At 68.3% G+C, this 18,532-nt stretch overlaps 1 protein-coding gene across 4 annotated transcripts; it reads left to right on the top strand.

Moving 5' to 3' along the window:
• Positions 1-1,010: 1,010 nt before the first annotated feature.
• On the top strand, positions 1,011-18,171 carry ITGA3 (integrin subunit alpha 3). 4 transcript variants are annotated; one of them, XM_058041830.1, is made up of 25 exons: positions 1,011-1,177; positions 6,627-6,748; positions 6,837-6,919; positions 8,176-8,425; positions 8,615-8,701; positions 9,615-9,822; positions 11,221-11,414; positions 11,650-11,738; positions 12,384-12,520; positions 12,615-12,701; positions 12,773-12,840; positions 12,920-13,056; positions 13,637-13,783; positions 13,864-13,961; positions 14,067-14,232; positions 14,310-14,378; positions 14,498-14,577; positions 14,668-14,745; positions 14,969-15,071; positions 15,528-15,698; positions 15,793-15,906; positions 16,020-16,133; positions 16,705-16,803; positions 16,896-17,021; positions 17,913-18,171. In XM_058041830.1, the coding sequence occupies exons 1-25, from the start codon at positions 1,011-1,013 to the stop codon at positions 18,072-18,074; spliced, it is 3,156 nt and encodes a 1,051-aa protein (XP_057897813.1). In that variant the 3' UTR covers positions 18,075-18,171. The 4 variants fall into 4 exon arrangements, with proteins under 4 accessions (XP_057897813.1, XP_057897815.1, XP_057897814.1 ...); XM_058041832.1 differs by having other exon boundaries at positions 16,768-16,803; XM_058041831.1 differs by lacking the exon at positions 17,913-18,171 and adding an exon at positions 17,546-17,728.
• The last annotated feature ends 361 nt before the right edge of the window (positions 18,172-18,532 follow it).

Here is an 18,532-nt window from a genome sequence, read left to right on the forward strand (position 1 = left end):
GAGTGTCCCCCACAGGGCTGGGGGTGCCCCTGGTGAGCCTCCAACCCCCCCCAGCCCCACCGAGCATCTTTGGGTCAATGGCGTCACCTCGTGGCCTTCGGGGGCAATGGCACCGCGCGGTGACGTCATCGGTGTCACCGGGGGCGCGAGGGGCGGGGCCGGCGTGGGGACAGGGGATGGGACAGGGGACAGGGATGGGGACAAGGGATGGGGACAGGGATGGGACAGGGGATGGGACAGGGGACAGGGATGGGGACACGAGACAAGAGATTGGGACAGGGGATGGGGACAGGGGATGGGGACAGGGGATGGGACAGGGGACTGGGATGGGGACACGAGACAAGAGATTGGGACAGGGGATGGGGACACGGGATGGGGACAGGGGATGGGACAGGGGACAGGGATGGGGACACGAGACAAGAGATTGGGACAGGGGATGGGGACAGGGGATGCGGACAGGGGAGGGGACAGGGGATGGGCACAAGGATGGGCACAGGGAGGTCCCCGTGCAGTGCCAGCTGCGCTGCCCGCGGTGTCCCTGCTGCCGTCACTCTTTCCAGGGCCGGTGACACGGCGCGGGGGCGCGGGGACACGGGGCGGGGGACACAGCACAGGACATCCTGCAGCCCCCCCCAGCCGGATTTCCCGGCACGGTGGGAGCGGCGCGGTGACTCCCGGTGACCTCTGCCGGGGTCGGGACGGTGACAGCCGCGGCGGTGCTGCCGTGGGGGGGCACACGGAGGGTGTGGCGGAGGGCGTGGCCCGGCACGGGGCGGGGTCTGGGGGTCGCGATCCCCCCTCGGGGCTCCCACAGCCGCCCCAGGTGCGCCCGCCCGTCCCTCCCCGCACACCTGCGCTCGCAGGTACCCGCGGTGCGCAGAGCGGTGCGCGGTCCCTTTAAGGGGCGTGTCCGGAAGCGGCCCCGCCCCGGCCCGGCCCCGCCCGGCCCCGCCCCCTCCGCGCACCGGCCCCGGTGGGGCTCACGGCGGGTACGGCGGCCGGTGCGGGACATGGCCCTGCCGGGGCTGCTGCTCGGGCTCGGCCCGGTGCTGCTCGGCGCCGCCGCCGCCTTCAACCTGGACCGCACCTTCCCGGTGCTCAAGGAGGGCCCCGGCGGAGCCCTGTTCGGCTTCTCGGTAGCGCTGCACCGGGACACGGAGCGGCGGGAGCGGAGCCTGTGAGCGCGGCCGGGGGGCGGGGGGCGAGCCCCGGGCGCTGCGGGAGAGCCACAGGGGGATTCACCCGAGAGGGGGGGGAGTGGGACGGGGAATGACGGGGAGGGGTCTCCCGTGGGGTGCGGGGGTCCCCGGGAGGATCGGGGGGGTCTCCGGTGCTTGGGACCCCCGTGAGGAGGAGGAGGGTGAGACAGCGCTTTGCCTGCGGGCGGCCCCGTGAAAGGGGGGTCCCCCGTGGGGGCGGTGGCGTTGGGAGCGGTCCCCGTTAGGGTCGGGGTCGCCACGGGGTGGGGAGGGGTCCCATTGGGGCGGGGCAGAGCGGGGGATGTACCCTGAGGGGGTGAGGAGCCCCCCTTGGCATGGGGGTCCCACGTGGGGTGGGGTCCCTGTGGCACGGAGGGTCCCCCGGGGGTGCTGGGGGTGCCCAGGGTGGGAGGGGTCCCTGTGGGGAGGGGTCCCTGTTGGGGGGGGGTCTCTGTTCTGTGTCAGGGCGAAGTCCCGAGCCCGCGCCGCCGCTGTGGGGGCGGAGAGCACCTGGAGGGGGGTCCGGGTATGGGGGGTGGGCGCGGGGGGGTCCCAAAGCCCATCTGAGGGGGGGTCCCCTCCTCGTGGCTTTTCCGCACCCCGCTATTGGCGGGGTCCCACCCCGAGCCCCCTCCTCATTCCCGGTAACACCGGGCGGGGCTGGCAGCAGCATGGGGACCCCCCCGTATCCCCCCGGGTGCGCTCGGAGCCCCTCTTTGGGGGATCCCTCCGCACCGGAGCGGTCCCGGCCGGCGCCCGCCCTCAGCGGGGCGGTGGTGGCGCCCCCGGTGCCCCCCGAGCCGCCGGTGCCGGCGGGGCGCCGTGCCCGGAACCTGTTGGGCTGTGGTTCCTGCTGCCGGCCGGGCTAAGCCCCAACAAAAGCGCTTTTCAGGCGGAGCAGTGCCCGTGCCGTCCCCCGCTGTGTCCCCCTTGTCCCCGCTCCCGTTCCCGTTCCCGTTCCCGGTCCCTCCCGGGCGGGAATTCCCGTCCGTGCCGGTGCCGGTGCCGGCTCCGCCGCAGGGCCGGGCTGGCGGTGTCCCGCCCAAGGGCACGCTTTTCTGCTGGATCCCCTTCCCGCGGCTCTCCGGGCTGCGGGAGGGCCCTTGGAGCCCCGCGGGGATCCCTTGGAGCCCCCCGGGATCCCTTGGACCCCCCGGGATCCCGGTTTTCCCGGGGCAGCGGCAGCAGCTGCCGGTGCAGGCATGTGCCGCTCCGCATTCCAGGGATGCATTCGGGCCCGGGGGATGAGGAGCGGCGGCCGCTCCCGTGCGGGAGGAGCGGAGCCGTTCCCCGCGGGGCTCGGGGGGTGCGGGACCCCCTGCCCTGCCCCGGGGGACACCCGGGTTCCCCCCGCGGCCGGGCCCTGCCCGCTCCGGCGGCACCGGGCGGGGGTGGCGGGCGGCACCGGGACGGATCCGTTCGTGTCCGGGGGGTTTGGGGGGGCTGTGACCGGGACGCGCCACCCCCGCACCTGCGTGTCCCAGCGTGTCCCAGCGCGGCCCCGGCTCCGGAGCCAGAACCCCCCCGGCATTCCCGGTCCCCGGGAGCCTCCGCCGCCCGTTCCCGTGGGCAGCGCGGGGCTCTCTCCCTCCGTCCTCGGGGTGCTCCGGTTCGGGGTGGTGGCGGGACCGGCGCTGGGGGGGTCCCCGGAGCCGCGCCCCGGTACCGGGTGGAGGCTGCGGTGCCCTGTGCTCGCACAGGTGCAGGGTGGGGACGGGAAGGGGACATTTCCTGCCGCCGTCATGCCCCGTTCTGTCCCGGGCTCTGTTTTGGGGGGCTGCCTGCAGCTCGGGCTGTCGGCACCGAGGGATGCTCCGGGGCAGCGGCGGCGCTCCCCAATTGCCCGCATTCAGCGGAGCCCCCCCGGTTGCGCCCCGCCGATCCCCGCCGGGTTTGTTTGTGCCCGTGCCCGGGTTGGTTTGTTTGCTCGCCCCTCCCCGGCCAGGTGAGCGCGGGCTGGGAGCGGGGCTCTTATCAGCGCTCCCGAGATAACCGAGCTCCCCCCGCGCCGCCCGCGTCCGGCCGCTCCCACCGGAGCCGCCCGGGCTCGGTCCGGCCCGGCGGCGTTTGGGGAAACTGAGGCACGGCAGATCCGCTCCAGGAAAGCTCAAACCGCCCCCACGCCCCCAAAATGTGCGGCCGGAGGGGAGGCAGCACCCACATGTGGTGCCCCCGCGGTGGGAGCTGAGGCTGTGCCGGGGCTCGGGGGTCTCTCCCGGTTCCAGCTGGCTGCTGAGGAGGAGAGCGCTCTGCTGGCCGCGTTCCCGGCTTTCCCTCCCCCCGGCCGCGCTTTTGCGGCTGCTGGAGCTGGCTGAGCTCCCCCTGCCTTGGCCCGAGTCCGCCGGGGTCCTGCGGGGCTGCGGCTGCTCGGCAGGAGCAGGGGGACGGATGTGGGGCCGTCCGTCCATCCATCCATCCATCCATCCATCCATCCATCCATCCATCCATCCATCCATCCATCCATCCATCCCTCCATCCATCCATCCATCCCTCCCTCCATCCATCCCTCCCTCCATCCATCCAGGAGCTGTTTCCCTTCTCTCCCGGCTCCTTCCCAGAGGGGCCCCGCTGGCTTTGCGTGCCCGGGGACCCCCCTGGTGAACTGGGGAGGAACCGGGGCCGGGCCGGGTCCCCCCCGCCTGCTCCTCCCCGCGGTGGGAGATGGATGAGGAGCCCCCCTCGCTGCCCAGCTGCTCCCCGGGGAGGGGGCTCTGGGTTGGGGGCTGCACGACCCCCCCTGTTCCACGCTGGGGTGTCCGGGTGGGATTCTCTGCCACCCTCGCCTCTCCCACCCCACATGGGGGCCGCACTTTGGGGTGCTGCTGGCCGGACCCCCCCCAGCCCCCGCTCCCCGCTGAGCCAGCGCTGGCAGGGAGCTCCCCCGCTCCCATCCAGGGCGGATTAGGACGGAGCACGGCCTCGCATTCCTGCGTCCCTCCCGTCCCGGCCTCCCCCTCGTGCCGCTCTTTGACCGTCTCAGCCCAGCCCCGGCCCAGTGGGACCAGCGCCACAAACCGGTCCCGGCCCCCCCGAACCCCAGCTCCGCTCCCCCGGGGCAGCCCCGTGCTCGGGAGGGCCCCGCGTCCCGCACTCCCCGTGTGCCAGGAGCGCACAGAGCTGCGGGTGGGCTGCCGTGCCGTGCCGTGCCGTGCCGTGCCGTGCCGGGAATCTTGCCCGGAGGCAGCGGCGTGCCGGAGCTGCCTGCCCTGGGTGGGCTCCCGCCCCCCGGCACCGCGGGGTCTGCCCGGCCCGGGACCACCGGGGGAGCCTGGGGGGTCCCGCTGGGGTCCGGGGTGTGCGGGCAGGACCCCCCCAGCTCTGAGTCACGGCAGCCGCCCTGAGTCACTTCCCCCAGGTGAGAGGGACAATGGTGCCCCTTGTGCCCCCCCGTGCAGATTCCTTTGTGCCGAGCTGGCATCACCAGGAGCCATCCCCCCCTCACTCCCTTCCCTTTCCCGCTCTCCTGCCCCCCCATGCTGGCATTCCTGCGGGGAGCAGCCCCCCCCGGACCCCCCAGCGGTGCCAACCCCCCCACCTGCCGCCTGGGGCTGACTCAGCGGCCCGGGGGGGTCCCGGCGTGCCGGGGCGGGGGCTGCCCGGGGCCCCGCATTCCTCCTGCGCCTGGGCTTTGAGTCAGCGCCCGGCCCGCCCGGACGTGCCCGCGCTGCCGGGCCCGCATTGCTCGGCTTCTGCTCGGCTTCGGCTCGGCTTCCCGGCACTCCCTGCCCGCGGGCGCTGCCGCGGGGACGGCGGCGATCGGCCCTGTCCTCGCTGGTGGCCCTGCTGAGGAAGGGCCAGCTCGGTTCAGCAGTGCCCCGTGGGCAGCTCTGGATGCCATTGTGCCCTTCGTGTCCTGGGAGCCGTGTCCCCTCTGTGTCCTGTGTGCCGTGTCCTGGATTCCATGTCCCCTCCAAGTCCTGGGTGTCACATCCTGGGTGCCGTGTCCCCTCTGTGTCCTGTGTGCCGTGTCCCCTCCATGTCCTGTGTGCCATGTCCTGGGTTCCGTGTCCCCTCCATGTCCTCTCCATGTCCTGGGTGCCCTGTCCCCCCCGTGTCCCCTCCATGTCCTCTCCGTGTCCTGGGTGTTGTGTCCCCTCCGTGTCCTGTGTGCCATGTCCTGGGTGCCATGTCCTGGATTCCATGTCCCCTCCAAGTCCTGGGTGTCACATCCTGGGTGCCGTGTCCCCTCAGTGTCCTGTGTGCCATGTCCTGGGTGCTGTGTCCCCTCCATGTCCTCTGCATGTCCTGGGTGCCGTGTCCCCCCCGTGTCCCCTCCATGTCCTGGGCGTTGTGTCCCCTCCGTGTCCTGTGTGCCATGTCCTGGGTGCCGTGTCCCTGTCCCTGTGCCCTGCCTGCCCGAGGGCGGCACTTCCTCCGCCAGCCCGGCCACCCCCACGCATTGTCCCGGCGCTCCCGGAGGACTTCCCTGCGGAAAGGCTGGACCTTCCGGAGCCCTGCGGCCGTGCCAGTGCCCCTGCCGGGCCCACGGGGCCTTGCTTGGGGTCCCCGGTATCTTCCTTTGGGGTGGGGGGTCCCTTCAGCATCGCCGGGAGGGGCTGGAATGTCACTGTCCCCCGTGGTCTCCTCGGGGAGGTCACCCCTGGGAGGTGCTGCCAGCCCTGTGCTGGCCGAGCCCGTCTGGACCGAGGGGTGTCTGTCCAGGGTGAGGGGTGTCTGTCCCGCATGAGGGGTGTCCATGTCACATGAGGGGTGTCCATGTCACATGAGGGGTGTCCATGTCACATGAGGGGTGTTGGTCCCAGCTGCTGTCCCCGCTCCCGGGGCTGTGTCCCCGTCCCTCGTTCCCGGTCCCTCATTCCCCATTCCCCGTCCCGCATTCCCGGTCCCGCATTCCCCGTCCCACGTTCTCTGTTCCCGGTCCCGCATTCCCCGTCCCACGTTCTCTGTTCCCGGTCCCGCATTCCCTGGCACGGCCGCTCGGCGCTGTCGCTGTCGGGCCGGACACGCCGCAGCTGCCGGGGCTGCGGAGGGATCAAAGCCCGCCCAGGAAGGGCCGGGGGTGTTTACAGGGACGGGGCCTCCCCGGGGCTTTGTTTTCCCCCCAACGCAGCGAGGTTTGGGGGTCACTGAGGTTTGAGGGGTCACTGATATTTGGGGGGTCGCTGTGACCCCTCTTCCCACCGCCATGCACGGGGATGGGGGCTCAGCCATGGGATGGGGTCTGGGAAGGAGTGGGGGGGGGCAATGACTCCGTCAGTCTGTCCCTGAGGCCGTTTGGGGTCCCTGTGTCCCCCTCCAGCTCTGACCCCGTTATTTGGGGGGTGTCAGGGTGTGACAATCTCAGGGAAAGCAGCTCCGATGTCCCCCAAGTGTCCCCTCCCCAGGGCACCCCACAATGAGTTGGGGGGGTTTGGGGGTCGCACCTGCCCCCCCATCAGCACCCACTGCCCCCTTTGTGCCCCCCAGGCTGCTGGTGGGGGCCCCCCAGGCCGCGGAGCCGGTGAACGGGACGCGGACGGGCGCCGTGTACGCCTGTCCCCTGAGTGCCACCACCCGCGACTGCCAGCGCCTGCCCATCGAGCTCAAGGGTGGGTGACCCCCCCCCGGGGTGTGTGACCACCCCAGACCCCCCCCCAGGAGGGGGGACCCCCTCTCAGGCCGGCTGTTCCCCCGCAGATGAGCCGGACAAGGCCATCATCGAGGACATGTGGCTGGGGGTGACCGTGGCCAGCCAGCAGCAGCCCCCGGGGAGGGTCCTGGTGAGTGGGGGCAGCGTGGGGCTTTGCACACCCAGATCCCAGATCCCAGATCCCTGCACACCCAGATCCCAGGTCCCAGGTCCTTGCACACCCAGATCCCAGATCCTTGCACTCCCAGATCCCAGGTCCTTGCACACCCAGATCCCTGCACACCCAGATCCCAGGTCCTTGCACACCCAGATCCCTGCACACCCAGATCCCAGGTCCTTGCACACCCAGATCCCAGATCCCAGGTCCTTGCACACCCAGATCCCAGGTCCTTGCACACCCAGATCCCAGATCCCAGGTCCTTGCACACCCAGATCCCAGGTCCTTGCACACCCAGATCCCTGCACACCCAGATCCCAGATCCCAGGTCCTTGCACACCCAGGTCCCAGGTCCTTGCACACCCAGATCCCTGCACACCCAGACCCCAGATCCCTGCACACCCAGATCCCAGATCCCAGGTCCTTGCACACCCAGATCCCTGCACACCCAGATCCCAGGTCCTTGCACACCCAGATCCCAGATCCCAGGTCCTTGCACACCCAGATCCCGGCACACCCAGATCCCAGGTCCTTGCACACCCAGATCCCTGCACACCCAGACCCCTGCATACCCAGATCCCAGGTCCTTGCACTCCCAGATCCCAGTTCCTTGCACACCCAGGTCCTTGCACTCCCAGATCTTTGCACACCCAGACCCCAGATCTCTGCACACCCAGATCCTTGCACTCCCAGATCCTTGCACACCCAGATCCCACTTCCTTGCACACCCAGTTCCTTGCACACCCAGATCCTGGTTCTTTACACACACACACACACACCCTTGGGGTGTCTCCACACCTTTGGGGTGTCCCCTGAACCACAGTGTCCCCACTGTCCCCAGGCCTCTGCCCTGGGCTGTCCCTGTCTGTCCCTGTCCCTGTCCCTGTCCCTGTGCCCAGGCGTGTGCCCACCGCTACACGCGGGTGCTGTGGCTGTCCCTGGGCTGTCCCTGTCCATCCCCTGAGCTGTCCCCTGTCTGTCCCCGCTATCCCCAGGCGTGTGCCCACCGCTACACGCGGGTGCTGTGGCTGTCCCTGTCCATCCCTGATCTGTCCTTGTCCCTGTGCCCAGGCGTGTGCCCACCGCTACACGCGGGTGCTGTGGCTGTCCCTGTCCGTCCCTGAGCTGTCCCTGTCCCTGTGCCCAGGCGTGTGCCCACCGCTACACGCGGGTGCTGTGGCTGTCCCTGTCCATCCCTGATCTGTCCCTGTCCCTGTCCCTGTGCCCAGGCGTGTGCCCACCGCTACACGCGGGTGCTGTGGTCGGGGGCCGAGGCCCAGCGCCGCATGGTCGGCCAGTGCTACGTCCGCGGCAATGACCTGCGCCTGGACCTGGGGGACGAGTGGCAGACGTACCACAACGAGATGTGCAACGCCAACACTGACATCGAAGAGACTGGCATGTGCCAGATGGGCACCAGCGCCGGCTTCGGCGCCAACATCATCTACTTCGGGGCGCCCGGTGCCTACAACTGGCAGGGTGAGGGGACGAGGGGGGACCTGCCACCCCTGGGGTCACCCCTCTGGGCACCCCTTTTCACGGGGGCTCCCTTTGGGAACGCTTCCTGCTCCTATGGGACCCCCATGGCACCCTGTTCCCGCGGTGCCCACGGTGCCCGTGTCCCCGTGGGACCCCCCAATGCTGAGTGTGACCCCCTCCCCTGCCCAGGCACCGATTACATACTGCAGAGGGAGACGTGGGACCTGCACGACTTCTCCTACCCCAAGACCAAGGACAACGGCAACTCCTACATAGGTGTGGGGGGAGCCCCGGGGGGTGTGGGGCGAGGAGGAGGAGGAGGAGGGGTGCTAAAGGGGTGGGGGGGCTCAGGGAGGCTTGAAGACCCCCCCTGGGGTAGTGAGACTGGGGGGACAGCGGTGACATTGGGGTGACATGGAGGGAGAAGATGGGGTGAGGAGGAGCTTTGGGGGCTGTGAGTTTTGGGCGTGGATGTTGAAGGCGTGAGGGACACTTGGGGACACTTAGTGACACTTAGCGACATTTAGGGACACTCGGGGACACTTAGGGACACTTGGGGACACTTAGGGACACTTGGGAATGCTTGGGAGCACTTGGGGACACTCGGGAACACTTGGGAGCACTTGGGGACACTCAGGAACAATTGGGAGCACTTGGGGGACACTCGGGAACACTTGGGAGCACTTGGGGGACACTTGGGAGCACTTAGGGACACTCAGGGACACTTAGAGACACTCGGGAACAATTGGGAACACTCGGGGACACTCGTGGACACTTGGGAGCACTCGGGAACACTTGGGAACAACTTAGGGACCCTTGGGATCACTCAGGGACACTTGGGAGCACTTGGGGGACACTTGGGAGCACTTGGGAGCACTCGGGGACACTCAGGGACACTTGGGAGCACTCGGGGACCCTTGGGATCACTCGGGGACACTTGGGGACACTCACGAACACTCAGAGACACTCGGGAACACTCAGGGACACTTGGGAACACTTAGGGAGCACTTGGAGACAATCAGGGACACTTGGGAACACTTGGGGACACTTAGGGAGGGTGTGAGCTGTTCCCAGCGCTCCCCCCGAGATCCCCGGGCCCAGGGTGGGCTTTGCACGGTGCGGGGGTCCCGGGGAGCACACGGGGGGATCTCGGGGGTCCCGTTCCCCCCGCCTGACGCGCTCCCCGCAGGGTACACGGCCGAGGTGCGCGGCGCGGTGCTGCAGGGGGACGCGGTGACGCTGGTGACGGGCGCGCCGCGGTACGGGCACACGGGCGCCGTGCTGCTGCTGAGCCTCGGGGCCCGGCAGGCGCTGAACCGCAGCCTGCTGCTCCCGGGGCCGCAGGTCGGCTCCTACTTCGGCAGCGCCCTCGCCCTGGCCGACCTCAACAGCGACGGGTGAGGGGCTGCGAGGCCTGGCTGTGGAGGGGGGTCACCTGGGGCTCACCTGGGGCTGCCCAAAGGTCACCTGGGCTCACCTGGGGCTCACCTGGGGCTTCCCAAAGGTCACCTGGGCTCACCTGGGCTCACCTGGGGCTGCCCAAAGGTCACCTGGGGCTGCCCAAAGGTCACCTGGGGCTTCCCAAAGGTCATCTGGGCTCACCTGGGCTCACCTGGGGCTGCCCAAAGGTCACCTGGGGCTGCCCAAAGGTCACCTGGGGCTCACCTGGGGTCACCTGGGCTCACCTGGGGCTGCCCAAAGGTCACCTGGGGCTGCCCAAAGGTCACCTGGGCTCACCTGGGGCTGCCCAGAGGTCACCTGGGGCTCACCTGGGCTCACCTGGGGCTCACCTGGGGCTTCCCAAAGGTCACCTGGGGCTCACCTGAGGCTCACCTGGGGCTGCCCAAAGGTCACCTGGGGCTCACCTGAGCTCACCTGGGGCTCACCTGGGGATCACCTGGGACTCACCTGGGCTCACCTGGGGCTCACCTGGGGCTCACCTGGGGCTGCCCAAAGGTCACCTGGGCTCACCTGGGGCTTCCCAAAGGTCACCTGGGCTCACCTGGGCTCACCTGGGGCTGCCCAAAGGTCACCTGGGCTCACCTGGGCTCACCTGGGGCTCACCTGGGGCTCACCTGGGGCTGCCCAGAGGTCACCTGGGGCTCACCTGGGGCTCACCTGGGGCTCACCTGGGGATCACCTGGGGCTTCCCAAAGGTCACCTGGGCTCACCTGGGGATCACCTGGGGCTTCCCAAAGGTCACCTGGGGCTTCCCAAAGGTCACCTGGGGCTCACCTGGGGCTGCCCAAAGGTCACCTGGGCTCACCTGGGGCTCACCTGGGGCTTCCCAAAGGTCACCTGGGGCTCACCTGGGACTCACCTGGGCTGGGTCTGTCTGCTCCTGGGGGTGGGGGGTCCTGCTTAGGGTGTCCTGAAACTCAGGTGGGCTTGGACCCCAAAGTTCCCAGGGGTGAGGGTCTCACCTGGGACATCCTGCAGCCCCCAAGGGTAGGGGTCTCACTTGGGATATCCCACAGCTCCTGAGGGTAGGGGATCTTACTTACGGTGTCCTGAAGCTCAGGTGGGCTTGGACCCCACAGTTACCATGAGTGAGGGTCTCACCTGCAGCACCCTGCAGCTCCTGAGGGTGGAGGTCTCACCTGCAGCACCCTGCAGCCCCCAGGGCTGGGGGTCTCACCTGGAGCAGCTCCCCTGCGGGTCCCATCTCTGGGCTGGGGAGGTTTTTTGGGGGCAGTCCCATTTCCACACCTCTGGGGTGTCCCCCCCACTCCAGGTGTGTGAGGTGGGGGCCGTGTCACAGCCCCACGCCGAGCGCCCCCCTGCTGTCCCCACAGGTGGCAGGACCTGGTGGTGGGCGCCCCCTACTACTTTGAGAGGAAGCAGGAGGTGGGGGGCGCTGTGTTCGTGTACATGAACGAGGCTGGGGGCTTCCAGCAGCTCCCCAGCCTGGTCCTCACCGGGCCCAGCTACTCCGGCTTCGGCTTTGCCCTGGCCAGCATCGGGGACATCAACCAGGACGGCTTCCAGGGTGAGCACCTTGTGGGGGGCTCAGGAAAGGAGGGGGCCTGGGGGGTCTCTGGAGATGTTTGGGGTGAAGAGGAGGAGATTTGGGATAGGTTGGAGATCCTGGTTATCCCATTATTCCTTCTGCCTGTCCTGAGTTTGTGAGGTCTCGCGGGAAGGGGGGACCCCAGACGTGGCCAGGGCTGGGGATGGAGTTTGGGAGGGCCCTGGGGGGCTGACCCTGCTCTTGTCCCCCTCAGATATTGCCGTGGGGGCTCCTTTTGAGGGGCCTGGCAAGGTTTACATCTACCACAGCAGCGCCGAGGGGCTGCAGGACCGGCCCCGGCAGGTAACAGCCCCAGGGAGCCCTGAGCGGGCCAGGGCCTGGACCCCTCCCCAGGGTCTGGACCCCTCCCCAGGGCCTGCATCCCTCCCCAGGGCCTGGACCCCTCCCCAGGGCCTGCACCCCTCCCCAGGGCCTGGACCCCTCCCCAGGACCTGAATCCTCCCCAGGGCCTGGACCCCTCCCCAGGACCTGAATCCTCCCCAGGGCCTGGACCCCTCCTCAGGGCCTGCACCCCTCCCCAGGGCCTGGACCCCTCCCCAGGACCTGAATCCTCCCCAGGGCCTGGACCCCTCCCCAGGACCTGAATCCTTCCCCAGGGCCCGAATCCCTCCCCAGGACCTGGACCCCTCCCCAGGGCCTGGACCCCTCCCCAGGGCCCGAATCCCTCCCCAGGACCTGGACCCCTCCCCAGGGCCTGGACCCCTCCCCAGGGCCTGGACCCCTCCCCAGGACCTGAATCCCTCCCCAGGACCTGGACCCCTCCCCAGGGCCTGGACCCCTCCCCAGGACCTGGACCCCTCCCCAGGGCCTGGACCCCTCCCCAGGGCCTGGACCCCTCCCGAGGGCCTGGACCCCTCCCCAGGATCAGCCCTGAGACCCCCCCCCACTGCAGGGCACTGTGTGAGACCCCCCTGCCCCCCAATGCAGGTGATCAGCGGGGCAGAGCTGGGCCCCACCAGGATCAAAACCTTCGGGTACTCGCTGAGCGGGGGGCTGGACATGGACGGGAATTCCTACCCGGACCTGCTGGTGGGCAGCCTGAGCGAGCGAGTGGTCCTGCTCAGGTACAGCAATGGGGACAGGGCACAGGTGTCCCCCCTGCCATCCCTGGGGTGGGCACAGAGCCGGGGGGCTCAGCCAGCCCCAATCCCTGCCCAGAGCCCGGCCCGTGATCAACATCCTGGACAAGACCTTCACGGTGACCCCCAGCAAGGTGGACCCTGCCCAGTGCACGCCCAAGTCCTGGTGAGTCCCCGGTGTCCCCGTGGCTGCTGGTGGCACCCCTGGCTCGGCTGACAGCCCCTTTGTCCCCCCAGCATGACGGTGACCCTGTGCTTCTCCTACAACCAGAGCGCGGGGGACCCCAACTACAGCGAGAGGATCAGTGAGTGGGGGGTGCTGGGGGGACACGGGGACATGGGGACACGTTGTGGGGGTGTTGGATAACGTGTGCTGTCCCCCAGCCCTGCAGTACACGCTGGAGGCCGACAAGGACCGGCACCCACCCAGGGTGAGGTTCTCGGGGTCCCAATCTGCCACCTACACCGGGGAATTCTCCATGCCTGACACGCGCTGCCAGACCCAGGAGCTCCTGCTGCTGGTGAGCATCCTTGCCTCCATCCTTCCCTCCATCCATCCCTCCATCCTTGCCTCCATCCTTCCCTCCATCCTTCCCTCCATCCTTCCCTCCATCCTTGCCTCCATCCATCCCTCCATCCTTCCCTCCATCCTTCCCTCCATCCTTGCCTCCATCCATCCCTCCATCCATCCCTCCATCCTTGCCTCCATCCTTGCCTCCATCCATCCCTTCTTCCATCCATCCATCATCCATCCATCCATCCATCATCCATCCATCCATCCATCATCCATCATCCATCCATCCATCATCCATCCATCATCCATCATCCATCCATCCATCCATCCATCATCCATCCATCCATCCATCCATCATCCATCCATCCATCATCCATCCATCCATCCATCATCCATCCATCCATCCATCATCCATCCATCCATCCATCCATCCATCCATCCATCCATCCATCCATCCATCCATCCATCCATCCATCCCTCCATCCCTGTGATCATCTCTGGGGTCTCTCCCTGGGCTCCCAGCAGCAGAGGGGTTCCCCAGCCATGGCTGGAGCTGAGTTTGGGGTCACACAAATCCCACCCCACAGGACAACGTCCAGGACAAGTTGCACCCCATCGTGCTCTCCATGAACTACTCCCTGCTGGAGAGGCCCAGAACCTTCCAGCTGGGCCCCCACTCCCTGGACGCCTTCCCCGTGCTCAACCAGGACCAGTCCCACGAGAACGAGACCAAGGTGTGCCAGGCAGGGATGGGGGCACCCTCTTGGGTGCCACCAGCGTGGCAGGGGCTCAGGGGACATCCCTGTCCCTGCAGATCGAGTTCCAGAAGGAATGTGGCTCCGACAACCAGTGCTACAGCAACCTCCAGCTGCGGAGCAGCTTCGTCACCGAGCAGAACCAGCCTCTGCCCAGGTGACAGTGGGGCCCTGCGTGTCCCCTGGCCCCGTGGGGGTGTCCCCTCATCCCCCAGGGGTGTCCCCGTGCCACGGTGACGCTGACACCGCTGTCCCCGTGCAGGGTGAACGGCACCCAGGTGCTGCAGTACAGCCGGGACGTGCGCAAGCTGCACCTGAGCATCAACATCACCAACGTGCCCTCGGCGCCCTGGAACGGCGAGGACGCCCACGAGGCCCTGCTGAACGTCACCGTGCCCCCCAGCCTGCTGCCCTCCTCCGTGCGCCCGGTACGGGGGGCGCCCCGGGGCCCCGGGTCCCACCGGGTGCTCCTGAGGGGGCCCCTGACCCTCCTGTCCCCCCCCAGAGCGGAGCCTGCACCTTTGGGGACACGGTGCTGTGCGAGCTGGGAAACCCCTTCAAGAGGAACCAGAGGGTGAGAGCCGCCCCCCAGCCGCCCCCCAGCCGCCCCCAGCCACCCCCCAGCCACCCCCCGGCCCTTCCTGGGGGGCTCCGCAGGGCTGACCTGCTCCCCGTGCCCCCCGCCCCGTGCAGGCAGAGCTGACCATCACCTTCGAGGCCATCGGGATCATGCTGGACACGCGGGAGGTGGAGGTGTGGCTGGACCTGTCCACGTGAGTGCGAGGGGCGGGCCGGGGGCGGGGACGGGCCCGGTGGGACCGGGAGGTGCCCATCCCGGTGCCCCCATCCCGGTGCCCCGGCAGGCAGAGCACGCAGGGGGATCTGCAGCCCGTGCTGGCCAAGCTGCTGGTGGATTACAGCATCCAGTCCTCGCTGAGCATGTGAGTGTCCCCTGCACCCTCTTTGTGTCCCCTGCACCCTCTGTGTGTCCCCTGAACCCTCTTTGTGTCCCCTCTGCCCTCTCTGTGTCCCCTCCATTGCCCCACCTGAGTCTGGCCGTGCCAGCCCTCCGTATCCCGGGAGGGGACAGGGGACAATGGGATGTCCCCAGTGGGATGTCCTCTGTGTCCCTCACGCCGTTCCCGTGCCCCATCCCGTTCCCAGAGCTTCGTCCCACATCCAGTCCTACTTCAGCGGGGCCGTGGTGGGCGAGTCGGCCATGAAACAGGAGCAGGACGTGGGCAGCCCCCTCACCTTCGACTTCCAGGTGGGCTGGGTGCCGGAGGGAGGCGGATTCGGGAACGCGGGAGAGAAGTGGATTTGGGAATGCAGGAGAGAAGCGGATTCGGGAACGCGGGAGGGAAGTGGATTTGGGAATGCAGGAGAGAAGCGGATTCGGGAACGCGGGAGGGAAGTGGATTTGGGAATGCAGGAGAGAAGCGGATTTGGGAACGCGGGAGGGAAGTGGATTTGGGAACGCGGGAGGGAAGTGGATTTGGGAACACGGGAGGGAAGTGGATTTGGGAACGCGGGAGGGAAGTGGATTTGGGAACGCGGGAGGGAAGTGGATTTGGGAACGCGGGAGGGAAGTGGATTTGGGAACACGGGAGGGAAGTGGATTTGGGAACGCGGGAGGGAAGTGGATTTGGCAATGCCGGAGGAAGGAGGATTTGGGAACGCGGGAGAGAGGCGGATTTGGGAATACCGGGCCCACCTCCCACAGGTGACCACCAAAGGCGAGTCCCTGGGCACGCTGGGCACCATCCTGCTGGGCTTCGAGTGGCCCTACGAGATCCCCAACGGCAAATGGCTCCTGTACCCCACCGAGATCCTGGTGAACGGCAACGACACGTGTCACCCTCCCGGGGGGCTCCTCAACCCCCTCAACCTCACCGTGAGTCCCCAGTGCCCTCAGGGCCGTGTCCCTGTCCCACCACGGGGGTTCCTCAGCCCCCAGCACGGCTCTGATGGTCTCATTCCCCCCTCAGCTCCTGCAGGAGCAGGCTCCATCCCGGCGGCGGCGGGAGCTGGAGCCCCCCGAGCCGGGGGAGCCCCCGGTCACCTTGGCCACCGGCCGGCGCCCGCGCTCCGAGGCCGTGCTGGTAAGGAGTGGGGTTGGGTGGAGCATCCCCCATCCCATCCAGGGCGCTGTCCCTGCTCCTCCCTGGCACCGGGGCGGTGCTTGGGGCCCCCTGAGCCCCGTGTGTGTCCCCAGAGCTGCTCGGCGGGCACGGCGCGCTGCGTGTGGCTCGAGTGTCCCCTGCTGCACACGCAGCTCCCCTCCAGCTTCAGCCTGCGCGCCCGCGTCTGGAACAGCACCTTCATCGAGGTCAGTGCCACCCAGGGGCTGCCTGAGCCCTGCGGGTGTTAAACAGGGCTCTGAGTCTGCCAGGAGCTGGCAGCCACCTCTGTGTGTCCCTGCTGTCACCTGTGTCCCTGCTCCATCCGTGTCTCCGTCATTTGTCTCCATCATCATCCATGTCCTCATAATCCATGTCTCCACCATCATCTGTGTCTCCATTATCATTCATGTTACTCATCATCCATGTCTCCATCATCCTCCATGTCCCTGTCATGCATGTCTCCATCATCCATGTCTGCATCATCATCCGTGTCCCCATCATCCGTGTCCCCATCATCCATGTCTCCATCATCATCCATGTCCTCATCATCCATGTCCCCATCATCCATGTCCTCATCATCCATGTCTCCATCATCATCTGTGTCTCCATCATCATCCATGTCCTTGTCATCCATATCCCCATCATCCTCCATGTCCCCATCATCCATGTCCCCATCATCCATGTCCCCATCATCCATGTCCTCCTCATCCATGTCCCCTCCCTCATCCCCGTGTTGTCCTGTGTGTGTCCCACGCCCATCCCTGTCCCTGTCCCCAGGAGTTCCGTGACTTTGACCGTGTCAAGGTGACGGGCACGGCCACGCTGTTCCTGCGCTCTCAGGTGCCCACCATCACCATGAGGAACCACACGGTGCGGGTGAGCCTCACCAGAGCCCTCACCGGGGCACACTGGGCGGGACTGGGGCCGCTGGAGCCCCCAGCCCCAACGAGCCCCTTCCCACCCCGCAGTTCTCCGTGGACGTGGACTCGGAGCTGCAGGAGGAGCAGCCGGCCGAGATCGCGCTCTGGCTGGTGCTGGTGTCCGTGGCAGCCGGGCTGCTGCTGCTGGGGCTCATCATCCTCCTCCTCTGGAAGGTGAGGGGGGTCCCAAATCCCCTTCCCAGGGTGGAGGGGGTGCAGGAGCTGCGCTGACACCCGACGGGCTCGTGTCACCCGTGGCCGCCTCCTCCCTGCCTGGCGAGGGACACAAGGCACTCGTGGCTGGATTGTCCCCTCAGCTGGAAGGTGCCCCCCGAGGGTGGCAGGTGTCCCCCAGGTGGGTGGTGCCATCCCTGGCTGGAAGATTCCTGCCTGGAGAGAGATGAGGAAGAGGAGCAGAGTTATTCCCAACGTGTTTTGGGTGCAGGGGACCTCCTGCAGGAGGTGAAGACCTCCTTCCCTGTGGTTGTGCCGCAGGGATTGGGGGACCCCCAGAGCCCCCTGGGGGCACCCCCAGCTTCTTGAGCCCTCTCTTTTACCCAGGAGGGGTCTGCAGGACCCCCCACCCCGCAGCATCCCTGTGGGGCACCCCCTTTCCCCACTCCCCCCACCTGCAGGGGGGTGCCCGGGACCCCCCCAGCCGCCGTCCCGACCCCCTGACCCTGTCCCCTTCCCTGCAGTGCGGGTTCTTCCGGCGGGCCAACACCCGGGCCATGTACGAGGCCAAGGGGCAGAAGGCGGAGATGAGGATCCAGCCGTCGGAAACCGAGCGGCTCACGGACGACTACTAACGGGGGGCGCCCCCCGTGCCCCCCCCCGAGCGCCGCGGGCCCCGCCTGGTAATGCCCCGTGGGGCCGGGCTGCGGCGGCACCTTCCTCCTCTTCAGCCTCCTCTCCTCTTCCTCTGTCCCGCAGGGCTCGGCGGGCTCCAGGATCGCCGCTCCCTTTGCTCTGCTCTTCGCCGCCTCGGGGCTCTCTGTGCCTGTCCCCGACCCTCTCTGTCCCCTCCCTGACGCGCTGTCCCCTCTGTGTCCCCCTCCCTCGCAGTGCGACTTCTTCCAGCGGACCCGCTACTACCGGATCATGCCCAAGTACCACGCGGTGCGGATCCGGCAGGAGCAGCGCTACCAGCCCGGGGGGCTCCTGCCCCGCCGCCGCCGCAAGAAGCTCTGGGTGACCAAGTGGCAGGAACCGGACAAGTACTACTGACCCCCTGTCCCCTCCCGGGTCCCCGCCAGGGGGGCTCTGACTTTGCACAAGCGCATCCATCCCTGCCTGCCCCTGCCCCTGCCCCTGCCCCGAGCCTCGGACGCGGCCGCCGCCGCCCTTGGCTCCCGCAGCCCCTCCCGGTTCTCCCGGGGGGCTCCGGTTCTCCCGGGGGGCTCTTGCACGCCCGTGCCTTGCACGCTTGTGGGGGGTGACCCCCAAATGTGCTCCCCTCGCTGTCCCCCAAGTGCCGCCGGCCTCACCGAGTGCCTTCCCCCCGCCCCGCCTCGCAGACACTCCGCTCGCCACCTCCCTGTGCCTTTGTCCCTTGTCCCCAAACTCCCTGGGACACGTCCCGGCCCATGGGGACACGCTCGGCAATGGGTGCGGGACCTCTCTGCTTTATCCGGGGGCGGCTGGGGGAGCTCATTGCCTCCTGCACCCCCTCCTCACCCCAATCC

The sequence above is a fragment of the Melospiza georgiana genome, chromosome 28, assembly GCF_028018845.1.
Source record: "Melospiza georgiana isolate bMelGeo1 chromosome 28, bMelGeo1.pri, whole genome shotgun sequence".
In the NCBI taxonomy this organism is placed as follows: domain Eukaryota; kingdom Metazoa; phylum Chordata; class Aves; order Passeriformes; family Passerellidae; genus Melospiza; species Melospiza georgiana.